Source organism: Anolis sagrei, chromosome 6 (genome assembly GCF_037176765.1).
Source record: "Anolis sagrei isolate rAnoSag1 chromosome 6, rAnoSag1.mat, whole genome shotgun sequence".
NCBI classification, from domain to species: domain Eukaryota; kingdom Metazoa; phylum Chordata; class Lepidosauria; order Squamata; family Dactyloidae; genus Anolis; species Anolis sagrei.
This window is the reverse complement of record NC_090026.1, coordinates 42,103,140-42,122,783: the sequence shown is the minus strand read 5'-3', so window position 1 is coordinate 42,122,783 and position 19,644 is coordinate 42,103,140. Positions and strand designations below refer to the sequence as shown.

The 19,644-nt window shown below is 40.0% G+C and overlaps 1 protein-coding gene across 1 annotated transcript in view; it reads left to right on the top strand.

Annotated features, from left to right (window-relative positions):
- The first annotated feature begins 5,553 nt into the window (after positions 1-5,553).
- The window catches only part of LOC137097371 (gasdermin-A3-like), a 28,274-nt gene continuing 14,183 nt past the window's right edge, over positions 5,554-19,644 (top strand). Inside the window, exons 1-2 of the mRNA XM_067470036.1 lie at positions 5,554-5,786; positions 6,234-6,411. Coding sequence (XP_067326137.1) covers positions 5,570-5,786; positions 6,234-6,411 — 395 coding nt within the window. The 5' untranslated portion in view covers positions 5,554-5,569. The remainder of the gene's footprint in view (positions 5,787-6,233; positions 6,412-19,644) is intronic.

The window sequence follows — 19,644 nt, the reverse complement described above, 5'->3', positions numbered from 1 at the left end:
ATTGAAAAGGTGGAGAATGGTTTGGGGCAGAGAGCAAGACTATTTGCTTTAGTCATGGACAACAAATGGAGTAAACTACATCATAAAGAACCAACAACCTGTTCTAACATCTTTGGAGACAATATCAACTTATTTTATCCAGGACACCCCCACAGGGTATAGGCATGAGACCTTGGAAGAGATGGATTGTGTCATTAAAGTTTCCCAAGCCAGTCCAGATCACCTACTCATTTAAGGAAAAACAAACAGCTTTTTTTTCAGGAGGATCTCATCAGAGGACAACTGATAATTAAACATCCTCTCATTATCTCCTTTATGTTGTCGTTCATAGAATCATAGAAAAGACCACAAGGACCATCCAGTTTAACCCCCTTCTGCCACGCAGGAACACACTATCAAAGCACTCCTGACAGATGGCCATCCATCCTCTGTTTAAAATCTTCAATTGAAGAAGACTCCCCCAAACTTTGAGGCAGAGTATTCCACTATTGAACAGCTCTTATCATCAAGATGTTCTTACCAATGTTTAAATGAGTTCTCTTTTCCTGCAATTTGAACGCACTGCTCCATGTACTCCTCTCTGGAGAAGCAAGAAAGTAGCTTTCCCCATCCCTGACATGATTTCATTTTAAATACGGCTATCGTGTCCCCTCTTATATGTTGTCTTCTCTAAACTAAAGATGCTGAGCTTCCTAAGCATGAGCTTGGTTTCCAGACTTTTGGTCATTTTGGTTGCCCATCTCTGGACACATTCCTGCTTTAAATCTTAGGGAGAGGCATTTGGCATTCCAAACTACAAATACCAGGTTCCCATAAAAAGTGGAATCTCAGTGGTGCAACCGAATACTGAAAAAGAGCCTCTAGAACAGTGGTTCTCAACCTGTGGGTCCCCAGATGTCTTGGCCTTCAACTTCCAGAAATCCTAATAATTGATAAACTGGCTGGGATTTCTGGGATTTGTAGGGACCCAGAGGTTGAGAACCACTGCTCTAGAAATATAAAATAACTTATAAAGCAGGAAGGTAGCATTAACAGGAAATACATGGAATTTAAACAACAGGAGGAAATTTTCCAACTGTGTGTTGTTTCCCTTGCTCCTTCTTTTATTTGTTTATTCTTGGTTAATATTTACCCATTACCTGGAGAAGTATGGCATATACAAATTCAACATAATATGTCCAGAGGAGGGCGACTATAATGATCAAGCGTCTGGAGAACAAGCCCTATGAGGAGCGGCTTAAGGAGCTGGGCATGTTTAGCCTGAAGAAGAGAAGGCTGAGAGGAGATATGATAGCCATGTATAAATATGTGAGAGGAAGCCACAGGGAGGAGGGAGCAAGCTTGTTTTCTGCTTCCTTGGAGACTAGGATGCGGAACAATGGCTTCAAACTACAAGAGAGGAGATTCCATCTGAACATTAGGAAGAACTTCTTGACTGTGAGAGCCGTTCAGCAGTGGAACTCTCTGCCCCGGAGTGTGGTGGAGGCTCCTTCTTTGGAAGCTTTTAAACAGAGGCTGGATGGCCATCTGTCAGGGGTGATTTGAATGAAATATTCCTGCTTCTTGGCAGGGAGTTGGACAGGATGGCCCATGAGGTCTCTTCCAACTCTTTGATTTGATTCTATGATAAGAACAAACCTACAGAACTTGGGGACCACTTGTATTAAGACATGGCAGCTAAAGTGCTGTCAAACTGCATTATTCTGAGTTGTTCAAGGAGTTCCTAAGAAGTCAGTTGTTTTCCAGGAACGGAGATGAGTTTTCAGCTGAAAACAAAACTACATTCAGAGGAATTCAGAGGCAGCCAGATAGTCCCATTCTGTTGCAACAGGAAGCACAGAGGGCTGCCTTTCTTCCTGGTAGTTATTTTAAATGTGGAAAGAGGCTTCAGACACTGGCACTCACACTCAAGGACCCAAGTTTGACAGATCTTTAAGAGCCAGAGGTAAGACTGTCTTAAAAGCCTCAATTGCACTATAAGTCATGCAGAGCACTGCTTGGCAGGTTCCTCTCTCTGTGTAAATCTCAGTTCTTGAATGGAGATGAGAAAGCAAATAAGGGGGAATGCATTGACGATGGGAGGGGACAATAATAGAGGCGCTAATAAGAGAATAAGGTTTTACTACATGCTAAATAATAGGAGAAAATGTCCACTATAGAGGGTCATGGTCTCCTTTTCTAAAAGACATGACCTCCTTATTAAAATCTGCCAAATAAAGACTTTTTAGTGTTTATGGTATATGCTGCAAAGATGGAGCAAGTCAAACTATGGAGAAAAATGATAAGATACATGATTGGTAACACACAGGGGCGGCTCAACCCATTACACAAAGTAAGCATTTGCAGTATAGTTGATTTTGCCCAGGGGCGCTCTTGAGGCGCTCTTGGGGGAAAATAGACCTTGACATATGCAAGTTGTAATTACTGGGATGTATAGTTCACCTACAATCAAAGAGCATTCTGAACTCCACCAATGATGGAATTGAACCAAATATGGCACACAGAACTCCCACGACGAACAGAAATTATATGTCAGTGATTGGTTTGGGGGGGGGGGGGGCGCAATACTGTTTGCTTATCATTGAAAATTACCTAGGGCCGCCTCTGTTAACACAGAACACGACCATAACTTTGTCTGGAAATTTTGAGGGGAAATGAAAAATAATTTATTCAGGGTTATGCGGCGTGCATCCACATTGTGGAATTGATCCAGTTCAATACCACTTTCACTACCATGAAGTCCTGGGATTTGTAGTTTTGGGTGACACCAGCACTCCATGGCAAAGAAGGGTAGAGATCTTGTGAAACTATAGTTCCCAGGATTCCATGGCACTGAGCTACAGCAGCATCAAACTGCATTAATTCTATAGCGTACTGTAGGTGCTCCCATGGAAACCATTTGTCAGTGCCAAAGTAATAGCAATTTGAATGATTGGGTTTTTGTAGGTTTTACGGGTTGTATGCCATGTTCTAGAAGCATCTAGAACATGGTCATATAGCAGAAAAACCTACACCAGCCCAGTGATTCCGGCCATGAAAGCCTTGACAATAATTTGGATGATCCTCAGATCAAGTAAGGTTTTGATTAAAGGACTAGAGGAAAATATGATGATTATTAATAAAACAGGACCCTAAAGTTATTCGTAATTTATTCATAAGAGGATCAAGTAAGTCGTTTGCAAACATCTGTGATGCAGCCGGGAGAAAGGAGGAATAGGAAAAGCTAGATTTTAGGATGTGATTTGTTGCTGTTCTGTGGTACAATATGTAAGTACAATATGTAGCAGTTGTAAATGTTGTGGAACTTTAATTAAAATATATATTTAATTTTTAAAAGAAAGAAAAGAAAGACAAAACAGAATGTGAACAGGGTTATTAAGACAGGTAAAGCTGACTCTCGTTATCCAAAAAGATTGAGACAAAAAGTGTTTTGAGATTTTGGATTTTTCAAGATTTTGGAATACTTGTACTCGAATACATTTTATTGATATGTGTATTCTTATAAGTATTTTAAAAGTGTTGTGTTTTATCGCTCTGTTTTAACCTCAAGCCAAAAGGAGAGGCGGGCAATACATTTATTTGTAATAACTTTGTGCATGAAACAAGGTTTGCATACCATAAACTATCGAAAAGCAAAGATGTCACTCCTTCAGTTATCCAACTGGGCAATTTTGAGGTTTTTTTCTTATTCAGAATTTTGGGTAAGGGATGCTGAGCCTATAATATTTACCTAAATTATAAAATAGAAAAATAATTTGTTAAGAAGTTGTAAACCTTTAAAAGCCGTTTTTACCAAATACTGTATATACAAAGAATTAAAATGGAATAAAACATAAAGCACATTTTCCCCATCTCTGTTCTGTTAGGACTTCTAGGTCTTCTGTCACTATTCTATGGAAACAGAATATAAATTCACATTGGAGGAGTTATATATTTTTAAAGAGGTATTCTCTCCGGAAATTCTTCTAACAAGACTGGAGGAAGTTGAACACGGAGTCACACTGGAGAACCTAAAGATTCCTAGAGAGAACATTTTCATCAAATCCATGAAATCAGATCTGCAGAAGTCAAAACCCCAAATGTGGGGGGGACTCCTGTATATTCTTTGCATGTTTTGGATGTTTTTTTTTGTGGGGCTTTTTTTTTTTTTTGTCATGTCAGGAGCGACTTGAGAAACTACAAGTCGCTTCTGGTGTGAGAGATTTGGCCGTCTGCAAAGACGTTGCCCAGGGGACGCCCGGATGATTTGATGTTTTTATCATCCTTGTGGGAGGCTTCCCTCATGTCCCCGCATGAGGAGCTGGAGCTGATAGAGGGAGCTCATCCGTCTCTCCCTGGATTCGAACCTGCGACCTGTCGGTCTTCAGTCCTGCTGGCACAGGGATTTAACCCACTGTGCCACCGGGGACTCCATGTTTTGGAGTGCCAGAAGCAAGGAAGGAGTTGTCGGGAAGGGATGGGACAAAAACTTGACAATCTCGTGCTTTTTCAGGAAACTGATTCAGGAAACTGCTGGTTCACAGACTCCATGGTAGAATTTAGTGGTATCATGAACTCACTGGGGCCAGGTTGTTTTGAAGATATAATATCTATCCCAGCATGCAACAAGACTATGAAAACATAAATTCAACAGATGTGCTTGAAAGTTCGATTTCAGAACTTAGGTTTTGACATAAGTAAGAGTTGACTTGAAGGCACATAACAGCAACAGAGCTAGTATTAACATATGTTATAATAAAGATCATCAAACCATTATTTAATGAAACGGTCATAAGCGTCAAGCTGTGTCAACTTTCTGGAAGAGTTGTTGTCCACATTCAGAGGTTAATTGTATTAACTGCATAATTATACCATGGGAAGCAGAAAGGACAACATGCTTTCTTTACATTCATTTGAAGAAATGAAGGAATCGCCATTTCCAAAAAGGATGTTGTCCAGTCTTGGCTCTGCCTTTTCCTCTCCTCTGCTTTAGTTCCCCCTGTTTCTAGGCTTTCCCAACAGTGTAGATAAGTTCCTTTGTATTAGTTTTTGGGTGGAGTATAAAATCCCCCCAAAGATCAACCTTAGTTGGTCTATTCAATTTGCCCATATGGAGCTCTTTTGCTGGACTTCTTTTTTTGCAGCAGAGCTACAGTCACTAGAGGCTTGGGGCATTGTCTGGCAATCCTAGGCCCAAGCAATCTGAAACAGGCATCCTTGGCACCTGCATTCAACAGTATTCTTATACCATCAGTCCCAGAGAAAACAGAAGCTTTTGACCAGCCTAAGCTTCATAAGAAAGAAGATTGAGAGAGCTTATAAGCAACAGCTTGTAAACCATCGCTTTGCACCAGAGGCAGAAGACTCCAGATAGGTGACTGCAACCAGCAAAATCTCCTTTTGTAAAACATTGTTTTAATTTACCTTATACATATTGCCCCCTGAGTAAAGCCAGACACTATAGTTTTTCCCAAAGGCTCAGGCATTCCATCCCAGATGTCTTTCCTCTGCTAATTGCACGATGCAGTGCAGTTCATAAATTTGTTCTTTTTACTGTTTCTCTCTTTTAGGTCAAAATTATCTTCCTGAAATGGCATTCTATAAGGCAACCAAGTCTTTGGCAAAAGAACTGGACCCAGAAGGAAATTGGATCCCAGTACTCAGCAGTGCAGACCATGACAAGTATCGGCCTTTTTACCTGCTTTACAAAAACACAAAAACTTATTTCTGGATGACTAAATCTTTTCAAAATACTGGATACAAACTAACAGATGTGGTTCGTTCTGGCGGTCACGCTGTAAAATTAGGTAACATCTAAGATTCAGTGATAACCTAAGGATGGTGCTGAATTGGACAGAGACCTTTCTAGTTCAACATTTTGTCCATGCTGATCTCTCTAAGGGGGGGGGGGGGGTTAGTTCCAAAGTCTGGGAGCAGCCACCAAGAGGCCCTCTCCTGAGAAGTTGATGAGAGGCTCCAAAAGATCTTAGAGGTCTAAAAGGCTCATAAAACACATGGAGTCCAAAGGCAGCTACAAAAAGTGTCCTTTTCCATGTCTCTCCCAGTCATGTTCAGTCTTAGCTTCTGTCCCCATCATCTCCAATAAATCCCTGATGTGAGGCTGTTCGTCTGATTTGGTAGAGGCAGCTATTTTCTTATACCTTATTAGAAAAAGATGTCTTGATCCTCCAGCTATCTTCATTTTTTTCTAATGCATCTTTCAATCACATACTTTATCCATTTTTAATTTCCAGATATCAAAGATGGAGATAAATTTATCATTAAGGAAGAGGTAGATCATACAGTGAGAGGACAAATTTCTACACCTGATATAGCCTCTATAAAAGCCAGTGTGACTACAGACATTAAGATGTCTGTGAAGGTGAAAAGGATAGAATTATGTTCCACAATCATAAATTCTGTGAAGCAATTGTAAGTATATTGATCTTGTGCACCTGGTTCAAACTCACTAGTGCATGATATCTTGTATCGATAGAAATATAAGCCTGAACAAACTATAGTAAAATAGTGTGGGTTTTTTTAATTCTTTGATACTAGAATTGAAATCCTTGATGGTCAAGAACTCAATTCAATAACACCTGGCAAATGTTGGAACTCTTGCCTTTAGCTTTTATATAACCACTATCCTGTCATGCTTTGCTGTGACCCAGCCTGGTGATTTGGAAAATAAAGTAGTGAGAAATAGTTGGTTTCTAATATACCGTATATACTCGAGTATAAGCCGACCCAATGTAAGCCGAGGCACCTAATTTTTTTATAATATTTTTATTGAATTTTATATAATTTACAGCGAAAGTGGGGGAAAACATATGTGTGCTTTAGAGACAGCACTAAGGTGTAAAGTAGGAAGTATTTAGAGTAAGAGAAAGAAGAAGAAGAAGATGAAAGAGAGAGGAAAAAAAACACCAAGAAAAACCCCTGGTCCATTTGTGCTCGTGATGCGACTTCCCAATATCTTCTGAGGGTGTCTTTGTTTTCCCTATATTATCTTCTTTTAACCAATCTGGCATCACTTCCACTGTTTGTCTTTTTCATATGCTGGACAGATCTATCACCAATGGGATTTCCTTTGTTGAGATGAAGTCTTTAAATCCAGACCAGTCCATCTTTTTGTTTGTTCCGATTAATCTTTGTGATAATCCTTCCATTTGGATTATGTCAAATACTTTCAAAATCCAATCCTCGATATTTGGTATTCCTTCCAGTTTCCATATCCTAGCTAACAATAGTCTCGCTGCAGTGCTTAACAGGAAAAATATTTTATCCTGCTTTTCATTCAACTTTTTAGGAGATATACCAAGGAGGTACATCTCCGGTGTTCGGGGGGAGTTAATTTTTAGAAATTTTTGGACTGAAAGATGTATTCCTTTCCAATATTTTAAACTCTTTTACAGGACCACCATAGATGGAAAAAAAAGGCCCTTTCTCCTTTCCGCATTTCCAACAGCTGTTTGGGATACTTTTATTAAATTTAGCCAATTTTTCTGGAGTGTAATACCATCAGAAGAAAATTTTATACCAATTCTCCCGCAAATCACTCGCTAACATGTATTTTAGTTTGATGTTCCAGATCTCCTCCCACTGATTAGTTAGGATGCTATGCCCTATATCCTTAGCCCATTTGATTTGGCAGTTTTTTTATTTGTTCTTCTTCCGCATACCAGCTTAATAACTGTTGATACATGATTTTTATTAGTTTTTTACTTCTCTTTAAGATTATGTCCCATAGGCCTTGGTTTTGGCAGAAGCCTATTTTCTCATCTTCCTTAAATCCCTGGTAGATTTGATAATATTGCAATCATGTTGTTTTCTCCCTTAATTGCTTTATCTCCTCTATCGATTTGATTTCAAATTCCCCATTCCCTTTTTTGTATAAAATTTTGTGGTACATTAACCAATTTTCTTCTCCCAATTCCCTCTTATGCCTTGCCTCCACTGGGGATATCCATAATGGTATTCTAGTGTATAGTCTTGGCTTGTATTTTTTCCACGTTTTAATTAGTGCTGCTCTAATGTAATGATTACTAAAAAAATATCTCCACTGTTCTTTTATTGTACCACATATAGCCATGTCATCCAGTTCTTAGGTCATGACCTTCTAAAGTTAGAAGTTTGGTGTTTTTTAATGTAGCCCAGTCTTTTATCCCAACCAAATTGCAAGCTTCATAGTACGCCTTGAAATTCGGTAGCCCCAAACCACCTCCTTTTTTTCAATCCGTTAAAATTCTTAAATTTATTCTTGGTTTTCCATTCCTCCATATAAATTTAGTTATATCCGAATTCCACTTTTTGAAGAGATGGTCGCTCCTTATAATTGGTAGGGTTTGAAAGAGGAAAAGGAGTTGGGGAAGTATGGTCATTTTTATTGTAGCAATTCGGCCAAGTAGTGATACGTTTTGGTGCTTCCACCTTTCTAAATCTTTCTGTATTTTTCCCACAGCGTCTCATAGTTATTTTTTATTAATTTTGTGTTGCTTTGTGTTACGGTTACTCCTAATTTTTTTTTCAATTTTTATTCCTGAGGTTTCCTGTAATGTTTCTTTTGTTTTTTTATCCATATTTTTAACAATAATTTTGTTTTTTGTTTATTTAATTTGAAGCCTGCCAAGTTCCCAAAGATTTCAATCTTTTTTAGCAATTTATTTATGCTATTTAATGGGTCTTCAATAATACATACGTCTTCGGCATACACTCTAATTTTATATTGATATTTCAGAATTTTCAATCCTCTCAAATTTATATCATTATTTATATTTTTGATTAGGGTGTCTATTACTAAAATAAATAAAAGTGGGGAGAGAGGACAACCTTGGCGGGTCCCCTGGGTGATTTGAATCGTTTTTTGAGTTTCTTGGCCATTTATAATTATGGTTGCTTCTTGGTGTGTATATATTGATTCTATTGCATTTTGGAAGTTATATCCAATATCTATCTCTTTTAATAATAATTTTAAATAATTCCAATTAACTTTATCAAATGCCTTTTCGGAGTCTATAAAGAGTAATGCCACATTGCGTTTTTCATAATATTCAATTGTATCTATCAATATTCTTGTATTATCTTTAATTTGTCTATTTGGGAGGAAGCCTACCTGTTCTTCCGAAATCCAATCTTTTAGGAATCCTTTTAATCTTTCACCCATGATTATCGAGAAAATTTTGTAATCATTATTTAATAAGGATATTGGTCAATAATTCTTAATCTCCATTGGGTCGGTGCCTTCTTTATGAATTAGTGTTATAATTAGTGTTATATTCAGAAGAAGATCTACAAGCCACTCTAAACACCTTCGCAGAAGCATATGAGAAGCTCGGCCTGTCACTGAACATTGAGAAAACCAAGGTGCTGTTCCAGCAGTCGCCAGCCAATCCCTCTCCAATGCCAGTAATACAACTTAATGGTGTCACATTAGAAAATGTGGACCATTTCCACTACCTTGGCAGCCACCTCTCCACCAAAGTCAACATTGATGCCGAAATACAACACCGCCTGAGCTCTGCAAGTGCAGCATTTTCCAGAATGAAGCAGAGAGTGTTTGAGGACCGGGACATCCGTAGGGATACCAAGGTGCTTGTTTATAAAGCTATTGTCCTCCCAACCCTGCTATATGCCTGTGAGACGTGGACTGTCTACAGACGTCACATGCAGCTCCTGGAACGTTTCCATCAGCGCTGCCTCCGGAAAATCCTGCTAATCTCCTGGGAAGACAGGCGGACAAACGTCAGTGTGCTGGAAGAAGCAAAGACCACCAGCATTGAAGCGATGGTCCTCCAACATCAACTCCGCTGGGCCGGCCACGTTGTCCGGATGCCTGACCACCGTCTCCCAAAGCAGTTGCTCTACTCCGAACTTAAGAATGGAAAATGGAACGTTGGTGGACAGGAAAAGAGATTTAAAGATGGGCTCAAAGCCAACCTTAAAAACTCTGGCATAGACACTGAGAACTGGGAAGCCCTGGCCCTTGAGCGCTCCAGCTGGAGGACAGCTGTGACCAGCAGTGCTGCAGAATTTGAGGAGGCACGAGTGGAGGGTGAAAGAGAGAAACGTGCCAGGAGGAAGGCGCGTCAAGCCAACCCCGACCGGGACCGCCTCCCACCTGGAAACCAATGCCCCCACTGCGGAAGAAGATGCAGAGCAAGAATAGGGCTCCACAGCCACATACGGACCCACAGGGAAATCCATAATGGAAGACCATCTTACTCGTCCAACGAGGGATCGCCTAAGTGAAGTGAAGTGTTATATTGGTTTGTTCCCACGATTTGGGGAGAATTTTATTTTCTAAAATATTGTTCAGGATATCTTTTAACAGGGGACTTATCTCATTGCTGAATATTTTATAAAATATAGCGGTGTAGCCATCTGGACCAGGGGCTTTATTATTTTTTAGTTTTCTGATAGCGTTATCAATTTCTGGCATGGTTATCGGTCCATTTAATACTTCTCTTTGGGCATCTGTTAACTTGGGAAGACTGGAGTTGCAGAGATATTCTGTGATTTTCTCTTCTGAAACACCTGTCTTTTTATATAATTCTTTGTAGAATTTAGTAAAATGATGCTCAATACTTTTTTCCGTAAATGTTTTCCCTTGAACTTGAATTTTTGTAATTAATTGTTTTTGTTTGCGTTCCTTCAGTTTATTTGCCAGCCATTTGCCAATCTTATTAGCATTTTGGAAATAATTTATCTTCATGAATTTCATTTGTTTTTCTATATTTTCAGTTTGTAATAATTGTATCTGTTTTTTCAGTGATTCTAATTTGATTTTTATTTATTTTGTCATTGGGGTTCTTTTTTAATTGTTCCTTCGTTTTATTTAAATTTTCTGAAATTTCTTTCATTTCTTTATTTTTGTTCACTCTATTGATTGCATCTTGTTGAATAAAGTAACCCCTCATTACTACTTTCATTGCTTCCCATTGAATGATCTTAGTTGTCTCCTCTCCTTTGTTTAAATCTAAATATTCTACTAGTAATTTCTTATTCCTTTCTATATCTTTTTCTCGCTTAAGTAAGCTTTCTTTTAGTCTCCATTTGAATGTGGTTTCGTTCCCCTTTATTATAAATTCTATGGCGCAATAGTCCGAGAATACTCTGGCAGTTATCTTTATCTTTTGTATTTTTGCTATTAATGAACTTGTGGCCCATGCCATGTCTATATGGGACCAAGATTTGTGTCTTCCTGAGTAATAGGTATAATCCCTGGTAGTGCCCTTGTGATGTCTCCAGATATCCTGTAAGTTTTCTAATTGTGATATGAATTTTTAGGTAGTAAACAAGATTTATTTTTATCAATGGATCCTCTCAAAATGTTGAAAGTTTTATCTAGTTTTATATCTACCACCCCATTAAAATCTCCTAACATTATTAATTTGTCATAGTCCTGCCCATCTACTTCCCTTTTTAAATCTTTCATAAATTTCAATTTTGGTCCATTTGGACAATAAATATTGCAAACCATTATATTTGATTCTTTATTTCAATTAAAATGCCTATATATCTTCCATCATCATCTTTGAAAAATTTGTTTTGGGATTAACCAGCTTTTGACATATAATACAACTCCTCTTTTTTTTCATTGCATGATGCATGAAATTCTTTCCCCAGCCTCTCCTGTATCAGGTGTTTTATTGGCGATGTGCGTCTCCTGAAGCACTATAAGGTCTAGATTCTTTTGTTTCAAATAATTGAAGATTTTTTCCCTTTTATTTGGAGAATTAATTCCATTAATGTTGTTGGACTAGATCTTGATATCCTTATTCATGAGGGTTTTCGGGCATTTCCCACTGTACCACTTCCTGTGGTAGCATCAGTTTATAGTTTTCTGGGGAAAATTCTCTCAATCTTTTGAGTTCCCTTTCCTCTTGTCCATTCTGTGATTTACTGCAATTCTTATCTCCTTCTTCATCGTCGTTTGACTCCTCTTCTTTCTCTGGCTCTGTTTTTCGTTCTTTGGATTGGTTTCCCTTCCTATTACCATGGAACTTCCTTTGTGTTGATTCTTGCGTTTTAACTTTTATATGGTCCATATAGAAGGCTCTTGCCTTTTCTTCCGAATTTAGCCAATATCTCCTCTCATTTAGAGTGACCGTGATGACTTCAATTTTTTCCCATCTAAATTTAATTTTTTTCTTGATCAGTTCCTCCGTTAAAAAGGAGTATTTCCTATGTCTTGCCAGGGTTTGCTGAGTAACTTCTTTCATAATAGTTATTTTGTGGTCTTTATAGTGTACAGATTTTTTTTGTATTTTCTTTTAGAATTTCATCCCTTGTACTTTTCCTACAGAAACTGACTACGACGTCTCTTGCTCTCTTATTTTTCTTCGCGTATCCCGTTGGAACTCTATATCCCCTATCCAGATCTTGTCCTATGATTTCTGTCTCCACATCTAGCAGGTCTGCTAAGAGATCTATTACAATCTGTTTGACATTTTCATTTTTTGGTTCTTCTAGGTTTCTTATTCTTAGCTGGTATTCTAATTCTCTATTTTCCAAGAGTTCTGTTTTGTCTTGGATTTTTTGACTTAAGTTTTCTAGTTTGTTAATCCGATGTTCCATTTTTCCTTGGGTTTGAATTATTTTTTGGTTTTCTTTTTTCATCTTATCTACATCCTCCTGCAATTTGCCTATATCTTCTTTTAAGTCTTTTTTCAAATTTTGAATTTCTTCCTGTAGTTCTTTATGTTGTTTATCCTGTTTGGCTGACAATTTTTTAATCTGCTCCAATATATCTTTAAGTCCTGTCTCCTTAGGTGCTGTCTCTTCCATCAGAGAGTCTCTCTTTGTTTGTAACCTTGCCGGCTGTGATGCTTTCCCTTTTGCACCCTGCATTCTGTTTTATGTTTGTTGTTGTTATTGTTGTGTGTGTGTGTATATATATATATATATATTGTAGTTCTTGTTGATTTTATTTTGTTATTATTATTATTATTATTATTATTATTTAATTGTTATTAATTATTAATTTTTATTACTTATATTTTCCTACGGTTCTTAAGATTCTTTCTTTTCTGACTCTTTCCTTTAGCCCTTATTCCTTAACCATTTTCATTCTCTTTCAATAACTTATCCTTCTTATTCTTTCCTTACTCAGCCCACTTGAATTCTTAAACTATACTTAGCTTGCTTCTTTTTTCTTGGATGCCCTTCTTCCTCCCTGTCAGGAAACTGCTTCACCTCCTCTTCTTTCTCTTCTCGCGTGAAGTTCACTGCCCGTCCTCTTCTCGCAATATCTTCCTATCTCACGGTGCCTTTCCCACCTCGCGTGGCTCTTTCGTCACCCGTCACTGTTTCCCGTCACGGTCTCCTCCTCTCTCCTCTTCTTCCCTCCCACAAGGGAGACGTCTCCTGGCAACAGGGCAGCAAGGTCATCTCCTCCCTTTCTTCCTCACTCTGGCTTCGGTCCAAGAATCATGGCTTTGTCAAGGTCAGTGTATTTTCTTCTTTTGATTATCTAGGTCCCTTCTCGTGGAGAGGAGGGGTGTTGTTACATTTAAACCACGAACTACAATGGCGGCGGACTTTCCTTTTTTCTTTTCTTTTTTGCTTGCCTTGTTTTCCCCGACCACAGCCTGCTATACCTCAGGCCTCCGGGATCTCTCTCTCTCTCATCCATTCATGATCCCAGTTGGCACGGTTTTGCTGTCCCCTTGGGTGGGAGCTTTAAGTTTAGCTCTACCCAACTGTGGTGGTTTTGGAAAAGAGAAAACCGAAATTGCTAGTTGCAGCTGCTAGTTGAAATAAAATTAAATAATTCCTGAGTTGTCTAGATATTTTTTTAATTACTCCTCCTTCCTTTTTTCCTTCATCATACCCCATCCCCAGTTACCTTCTGTTTTTCGATAAGTCTGTTGTCCAACAGGTATTTATTCAGTGGCTATGCATTCCTTTTCTAGCCGGTTGTAGTTCCCAGAAGAAGATTTCTTTGTTTTTAGTTCCATCGCTCTATAAGTCTTTCTGTTCTTTGTGCCGGTGGCTGATGGAGTAATTAGGAACCATGTGGCTCCTGCCTTGGGTTGAGTCTGCCCTGTTATGCCTCGTTGCCGGGCGTTCTCAAGATGCTTCCTTGAGGGGGACACCTTTTAGATGCCGTTGGCCGATCGCACTAAGAGTCTTGCCTCTGAGAACCTCAGTCTGTCTGACAGAGGAGGGGGTCCATCCCCCTGACTCAACAAACCTGGCTGTCCTGAGCAGAGCTCTCAGAACACATCCTCCATTCATTCAGCCACCAACCGGAAGTCCCGAGACACCTAATTTTACCACAAAAAACTGGGAAATCTTATTGACTCGAGTATAAGCTGAGGGTGAGAAATGCAGCCAGTCCTGGCCAATTACAAAAATAAAAATAGATATCAATAAATTACATTCATTGAGGCATCAGTAGGGGAAATGTTTTTGAATATTTACCATATTTCAAAGAAAAATGGTAAACTAGTTTTGTAAGTGGAAAAGGAGGGTCAGCAAAAAAAAAAAAAGCAATACAGTATCAACAATAATTTTATAATAATAATAAAACTTAATTTGTATCCCACCCTATCTCCACATGGGGACTTACTTCCAACATAGTAACTGTCAAGACCCAGGCCAGGCAGGAACACAAACGGCACCGTTAGAGTTAAAAGAAGGTGTTTAATGTCTATTAACAAAACAAAAGGAGACTCTTCACTTCAGAGATGTAAATTAGAGAGGCTTGCAGGCAGCAGAGAAGTAAACAAAGCGGTTCCAGTCAGCTTTGGCTGACGAAAAGGAAAGTCAGTCTTAAACCAAAACAAACAGCTTGAATTCAGCAGGAAAACATAGTCCATTCCAAAAGCCAACGAAACAGCATACAGCAATCCTCATGAGGAGCGGTTCAACGAAGTTAACAGGATTAAGCAGGGGCGTAGTCAGGCAGTCCGAGGGTCAAAGCACAGAAGACTCACGAGTCAGGAACCAGCAGGGTTGTTCACAGGATCAGGTAACACGAAGCTGTAACAAGAACTCAGGCAGGAGTTAACACAAGGCACACGGCATGCGACACTTTGAACTCTGCGATTAGTCTGTCCCCAAGCTGCTGCTTAAATCTCATCCGAATCGCTGGAGTTACTGTCAGCTGGGTCCAATTCCTCAGGTGAATCCATGCTGCGCCATTGTTGCCAGTCAGCACTCCGTGCTCCATCCTGCAAGGAATTATCTACATCCCAACTATCCTGAAACCCCTGGAATTCATCGCTTGAGGTGGGGGCGTTAAGGACATCCATGACTTCTTGCACTTTAGTCCAATCCAGATTTTCCTCTTCACTGTCAAATTCCCCACAATCTGCTACATCTCTCAGGCGTTTAGCAACAGATCCTACATCGCTATTTGAGCTGCTGGCTACTCTTTTTACACCTCTGTAATCATCCAGCTCCATTTCCTCGCGAGTAAAACCTGCAAAATCTTCCTCATCGGTCGTTTCTAGGAACAAATCCCTGATCCTTTTCAGCTGCCGCTGAGCTTCATCATTCTCTAAGCTACGTTTCCTCCTACTACTAGTAGTAGGTGCATGAGACAGACGCTGAGTCTCAACACTATCCCCCCCTCCAAGGCCCCCCCCTCCACAGGCGGAGCCACAGGGCGCGAAATACTCTCAGTCACTCGAGGCCGAGACTCAGAGGTAGCTAACTTGAGCATCGAACGATGGAACACCGGGTGCACTTTCAAAGAAGGAGGCAATCGCAAACGAAAGGCTACTACTAGTAGTAGGTGCATGAGACAGACGCTGAGTCTCAACAGTAACAGGCAAACATTCAATGCCTATATAAACAGAAAATCATAAAAATTCTAAACAAAAGACAATACTAAACATGTTCCACTCGTGGTTGACTAAGACTCCTTTCATAGAATTCTAGAGTTGGAAGGAACCTCTAAAGGACCTCTAGTTCAACCCCCTTCATTCTGCCTTCATGCTGGGAAAGCACAATCAAAGGACTCCTGAAAAATGGCAACCCATCCTTAATAATACTAATCATAACCATAATCATAATCATAGAGTTGGAAGGGCCTCTAAAGACCATCTAGTCCAAGGACCTTCTGCCTTCAAGCAGCAAAAGCACAATCAAAGCACCCCGATAGATGGCCACCCAGCCTCAATAATAATAATAGCAGCAACAATAATAACATTAATACTAATAAGTAGTTGAAAGATATTCTTTAGACCATCTAGTCCAACCCCCTTCTGCCTTCATGCAGCAAATGCACAATCAAAACACCCCTGACAGACAGCCACCCAGCCATGATAAAAACAACATTAATACTAATGAGGAATTGTATAAGACCCCAAGGACCATCTAGTCCAACCCCCTTCTGCCTTCATGCAGCAGAATCACAATCAAAGCACCCCTGACAGATGGCCACCCAGCCTCAATTATAGTATAACAACAACAACAACAACAACAACAACAACAACAACAACAAAGAGAGTTGGAAGAGACCCCAAGGGCCATCTAGTCCAACCCCTGTCTGCTTTCATGCAGCAGAATCACAATTAAAGCACCCCTGAAAGATGGCCACCCACCCTCGCACGGGCCGAAAGAGGAGGGAAAGATGCGCGCCTTTCCTGCCTCCGCTGCCGAGGAAGGCATGCGCAGGGCGAGGGAGGAGGAAGGAAAGTTGCGCACCTTTCCTTTCTCCCTTGCCCCATGCACGGCTTCTCTGCCTCCTCACATCACTGTCCCCACGGCCGCACGTGGGCCAAGGGAGGAGAGAAAGGCTGCAAAAGCCCTGCTGCCGGGGCTGCCACCGCTGCCACCAAGGAAGGCTCGCCTTTCCTTCTTTCCCCTCATTCTATGCGCACCTTCCTTGGTGGAGAATGGAGCTACGGCCATGAGGTTTGTCCACGGCCTCGCTCTCCTCTGGGCTTGGAGGAGGAAAAGATGCGTGGGGGCTGAGAGAGAAGAGGTGAGAAGCTTGGTGGGAAGGCGTGTGGAAAGGGCTCTTATTTCAACCCCACACGTTCCCGTCAGACCCTCACCCAAATTTAAGCCGAGGACAGGTTTTTCAGCCTAAAAAGGGGGCTGAAAAACTCGGCTTATATTCGAGCATATACAGTATATAATTTCTTTATTCTTGTGGGTAAACAGTATTTCTTATTGTTTCTTTAACAGTGTTGATGTAGAGATTGTCTGGTTTGCCCACTCTGGAACATGCAACATGGAATTGTCCTTATTTAAGGGTCGCTTTCAAATTTATAATACTATATCTATCATATACATATGCGTGTGTGTTTGTGGGGGGGGGGGGTGTTAATAATATATATCTATCTATTAGGCCTGGGTAACAACGGAAAAATTTGTTTCTAAACTCGTTTCGTTTTTAGGGGGTCCATTGCGTTTCGTTTTTTAAAAGAATTCCGAATTTTTCTTTAAATTTTTTTTGTTATTTACGAAATTTCGTAAATTTCGAATTGATTCGTTAATGGCGGACGCGATTGTGCAATACGCTAAAAAAACCTCCAAATGGGACAGGGGGAACTTCTGAAGCTTCCCTCTCCCTCTGTTGTTGACTGTTGGTGTGATAATTTATTTTTTTATCACTGATAAAACAAACAACAACTATAAAACTTGCACTAGACATACGGAAATAATAACGAAACAATTTCGAAATGATCTCGAAATGATTTCGAAATGATTTCGAACCAATTACGAAACAATTACGAAATAAATTGAAAAATTCGTTTCGATTTTTAGTTGCTCCTGCATGGCTCAATATCGGATTGTAAGCTAATTTAAATACAAATCAATAACGAATTACGAAATTAACGAACGAAACCGCCCAGTCCTACTATCTATATCTATGGCTGGATGGCTCTTTGTCAAGAGGGCTTTGGTTATCTTTTCTTGTCCTGGTGAAGGGAGTTGGACTGGCTGGCCTTAAGGCAGCATTTCTCAACCTGGGGATTGGGACCCCTGGGGGGGATGTTGCAAGGTGGTGTCAGAAAGGTCATCAGAGACCACCAGAAAACGGAAAGTTTGGTCCAATTCTATCGTTGGTGGGTTTCAGAATGCTCTTTGATTGTAGGTAAACTATAAGTCCCAGCAACTACAACTCCCAAATGTCAAGGTCTATTTCCCCCAAATGCCATCTGTATTCATATTTGGGCATATGTAGTATTTGTGCCAAGTCTGGTCTAGATCAGGGTGCACAAACTTTTTAAACAAAGGGCTAGGTCACAGTCCCTCAAACTGTTGGAGAGCCGGATTATAATTTGAAAAGAATAAATTCCTATGCAAATTGCACATATCTTATTTGTAGTGCAAAAAAAAACCCACTTAAAACAATACAATAATTAAAATGAAGAATAATTTTAACAAATATAAACTTATTAGTATTTCAATGGGAAGTGTGGACCTGCTTTTGGCTGATGAAATAGAGTTGTTGTTCTTGTTGTGAGCTTTCAAGTCATTTCAGATTTAGGCTGACCCTGAGCGAGGGCTGGGTAAATGACCTTGGAGGGCCGTATCCAGCCCCCGGGCCTTAATTTGAGGACCCCTGGTCTAGATTCTTCATTGTTTGAGTCTACAGTGCTCTGGGCGTAGGTGAACTACAACTCCAAAACTCAATGCTCACCAAACCCTTCCAGTATTTTCTATTGGTCATGGCAGTCCTGTGTGCCAAGTTTGGTTTAATTCCATCATTGGTGTGGTTTGGAATGCTCTTTGATTATAGTAGAACTATAAATCTACAACTATAAAACTACAACTCCTAAATGACTAAATCAAATTTTTGTTCTTTGGGACAGATTTTTGCGTGTCATATCATTGATTTAAAGCCTATTATATTTATTATTTTGAATTATTATTATATTTATCATATTTATTGTTGTTGTTGTTATTATTATTATTATTATTATTATTATTATTATTATGGTATTTGATCCTATATGCTTGAGGTGCTATATTTCTCGAATGAATTGTGTCTTCCTGTCTGGCAGAATGGGGTTGGAATTGGATGGCTATCTGTTGGGAAGGTTTGGATAGGGTCTTCCTGCCTGACATGAATAGAATTGGGGTTTCTCTGGTCTGAGCCTGGGTTATCGATAGATCTGCTCTGAGCTTGATTGCCTTTGCTTCCCCGGAGCTTCCTTTCTCCCGAATCTATCCCATCAGCGGTAAATTAGCCAGGTCTGGATAGATGAACTCGGGAGAGGCAGAGCAACCTGGCCAGCATGTAAAGGATAGCCACAGGGAGGCGGGCCTGAGGGGATGAGGGCTTTTCCTCCAGCTCCTGAAAGGAGGGCTTCCATGGGAGCCTGTTGTGCATGCGCACTCACCACTGGCTGTGCATGAACACTCCTTCCTCCCCCCTCCCCCCGAGGCTTACGGTTGAATGTCTTTCTAAGGGGAGAGGGGGAAATTTTTTGAGGGGGTTGTGATTGAAGGACATAGATTGCTTGGGTTGGTGTCTTGTGGCCAAATTTGGTGTCAATTTGTCCAGTAGTTTTTGAGTTCTGTTAATCCCACAAATGAACATTACGTTTTTATTTATATAGACTAGCCGCCCCCTGCCACGTGTTGCTGTGGCTCAGTCTGGTGATCTGGAAAATAAAGTAAAGAGAAAGTGTTGATTTCTAATATATGTAATTTCTTTACGCTTGTGTTGATGTAGAGATTGTCTGGTTGGCCTACTCT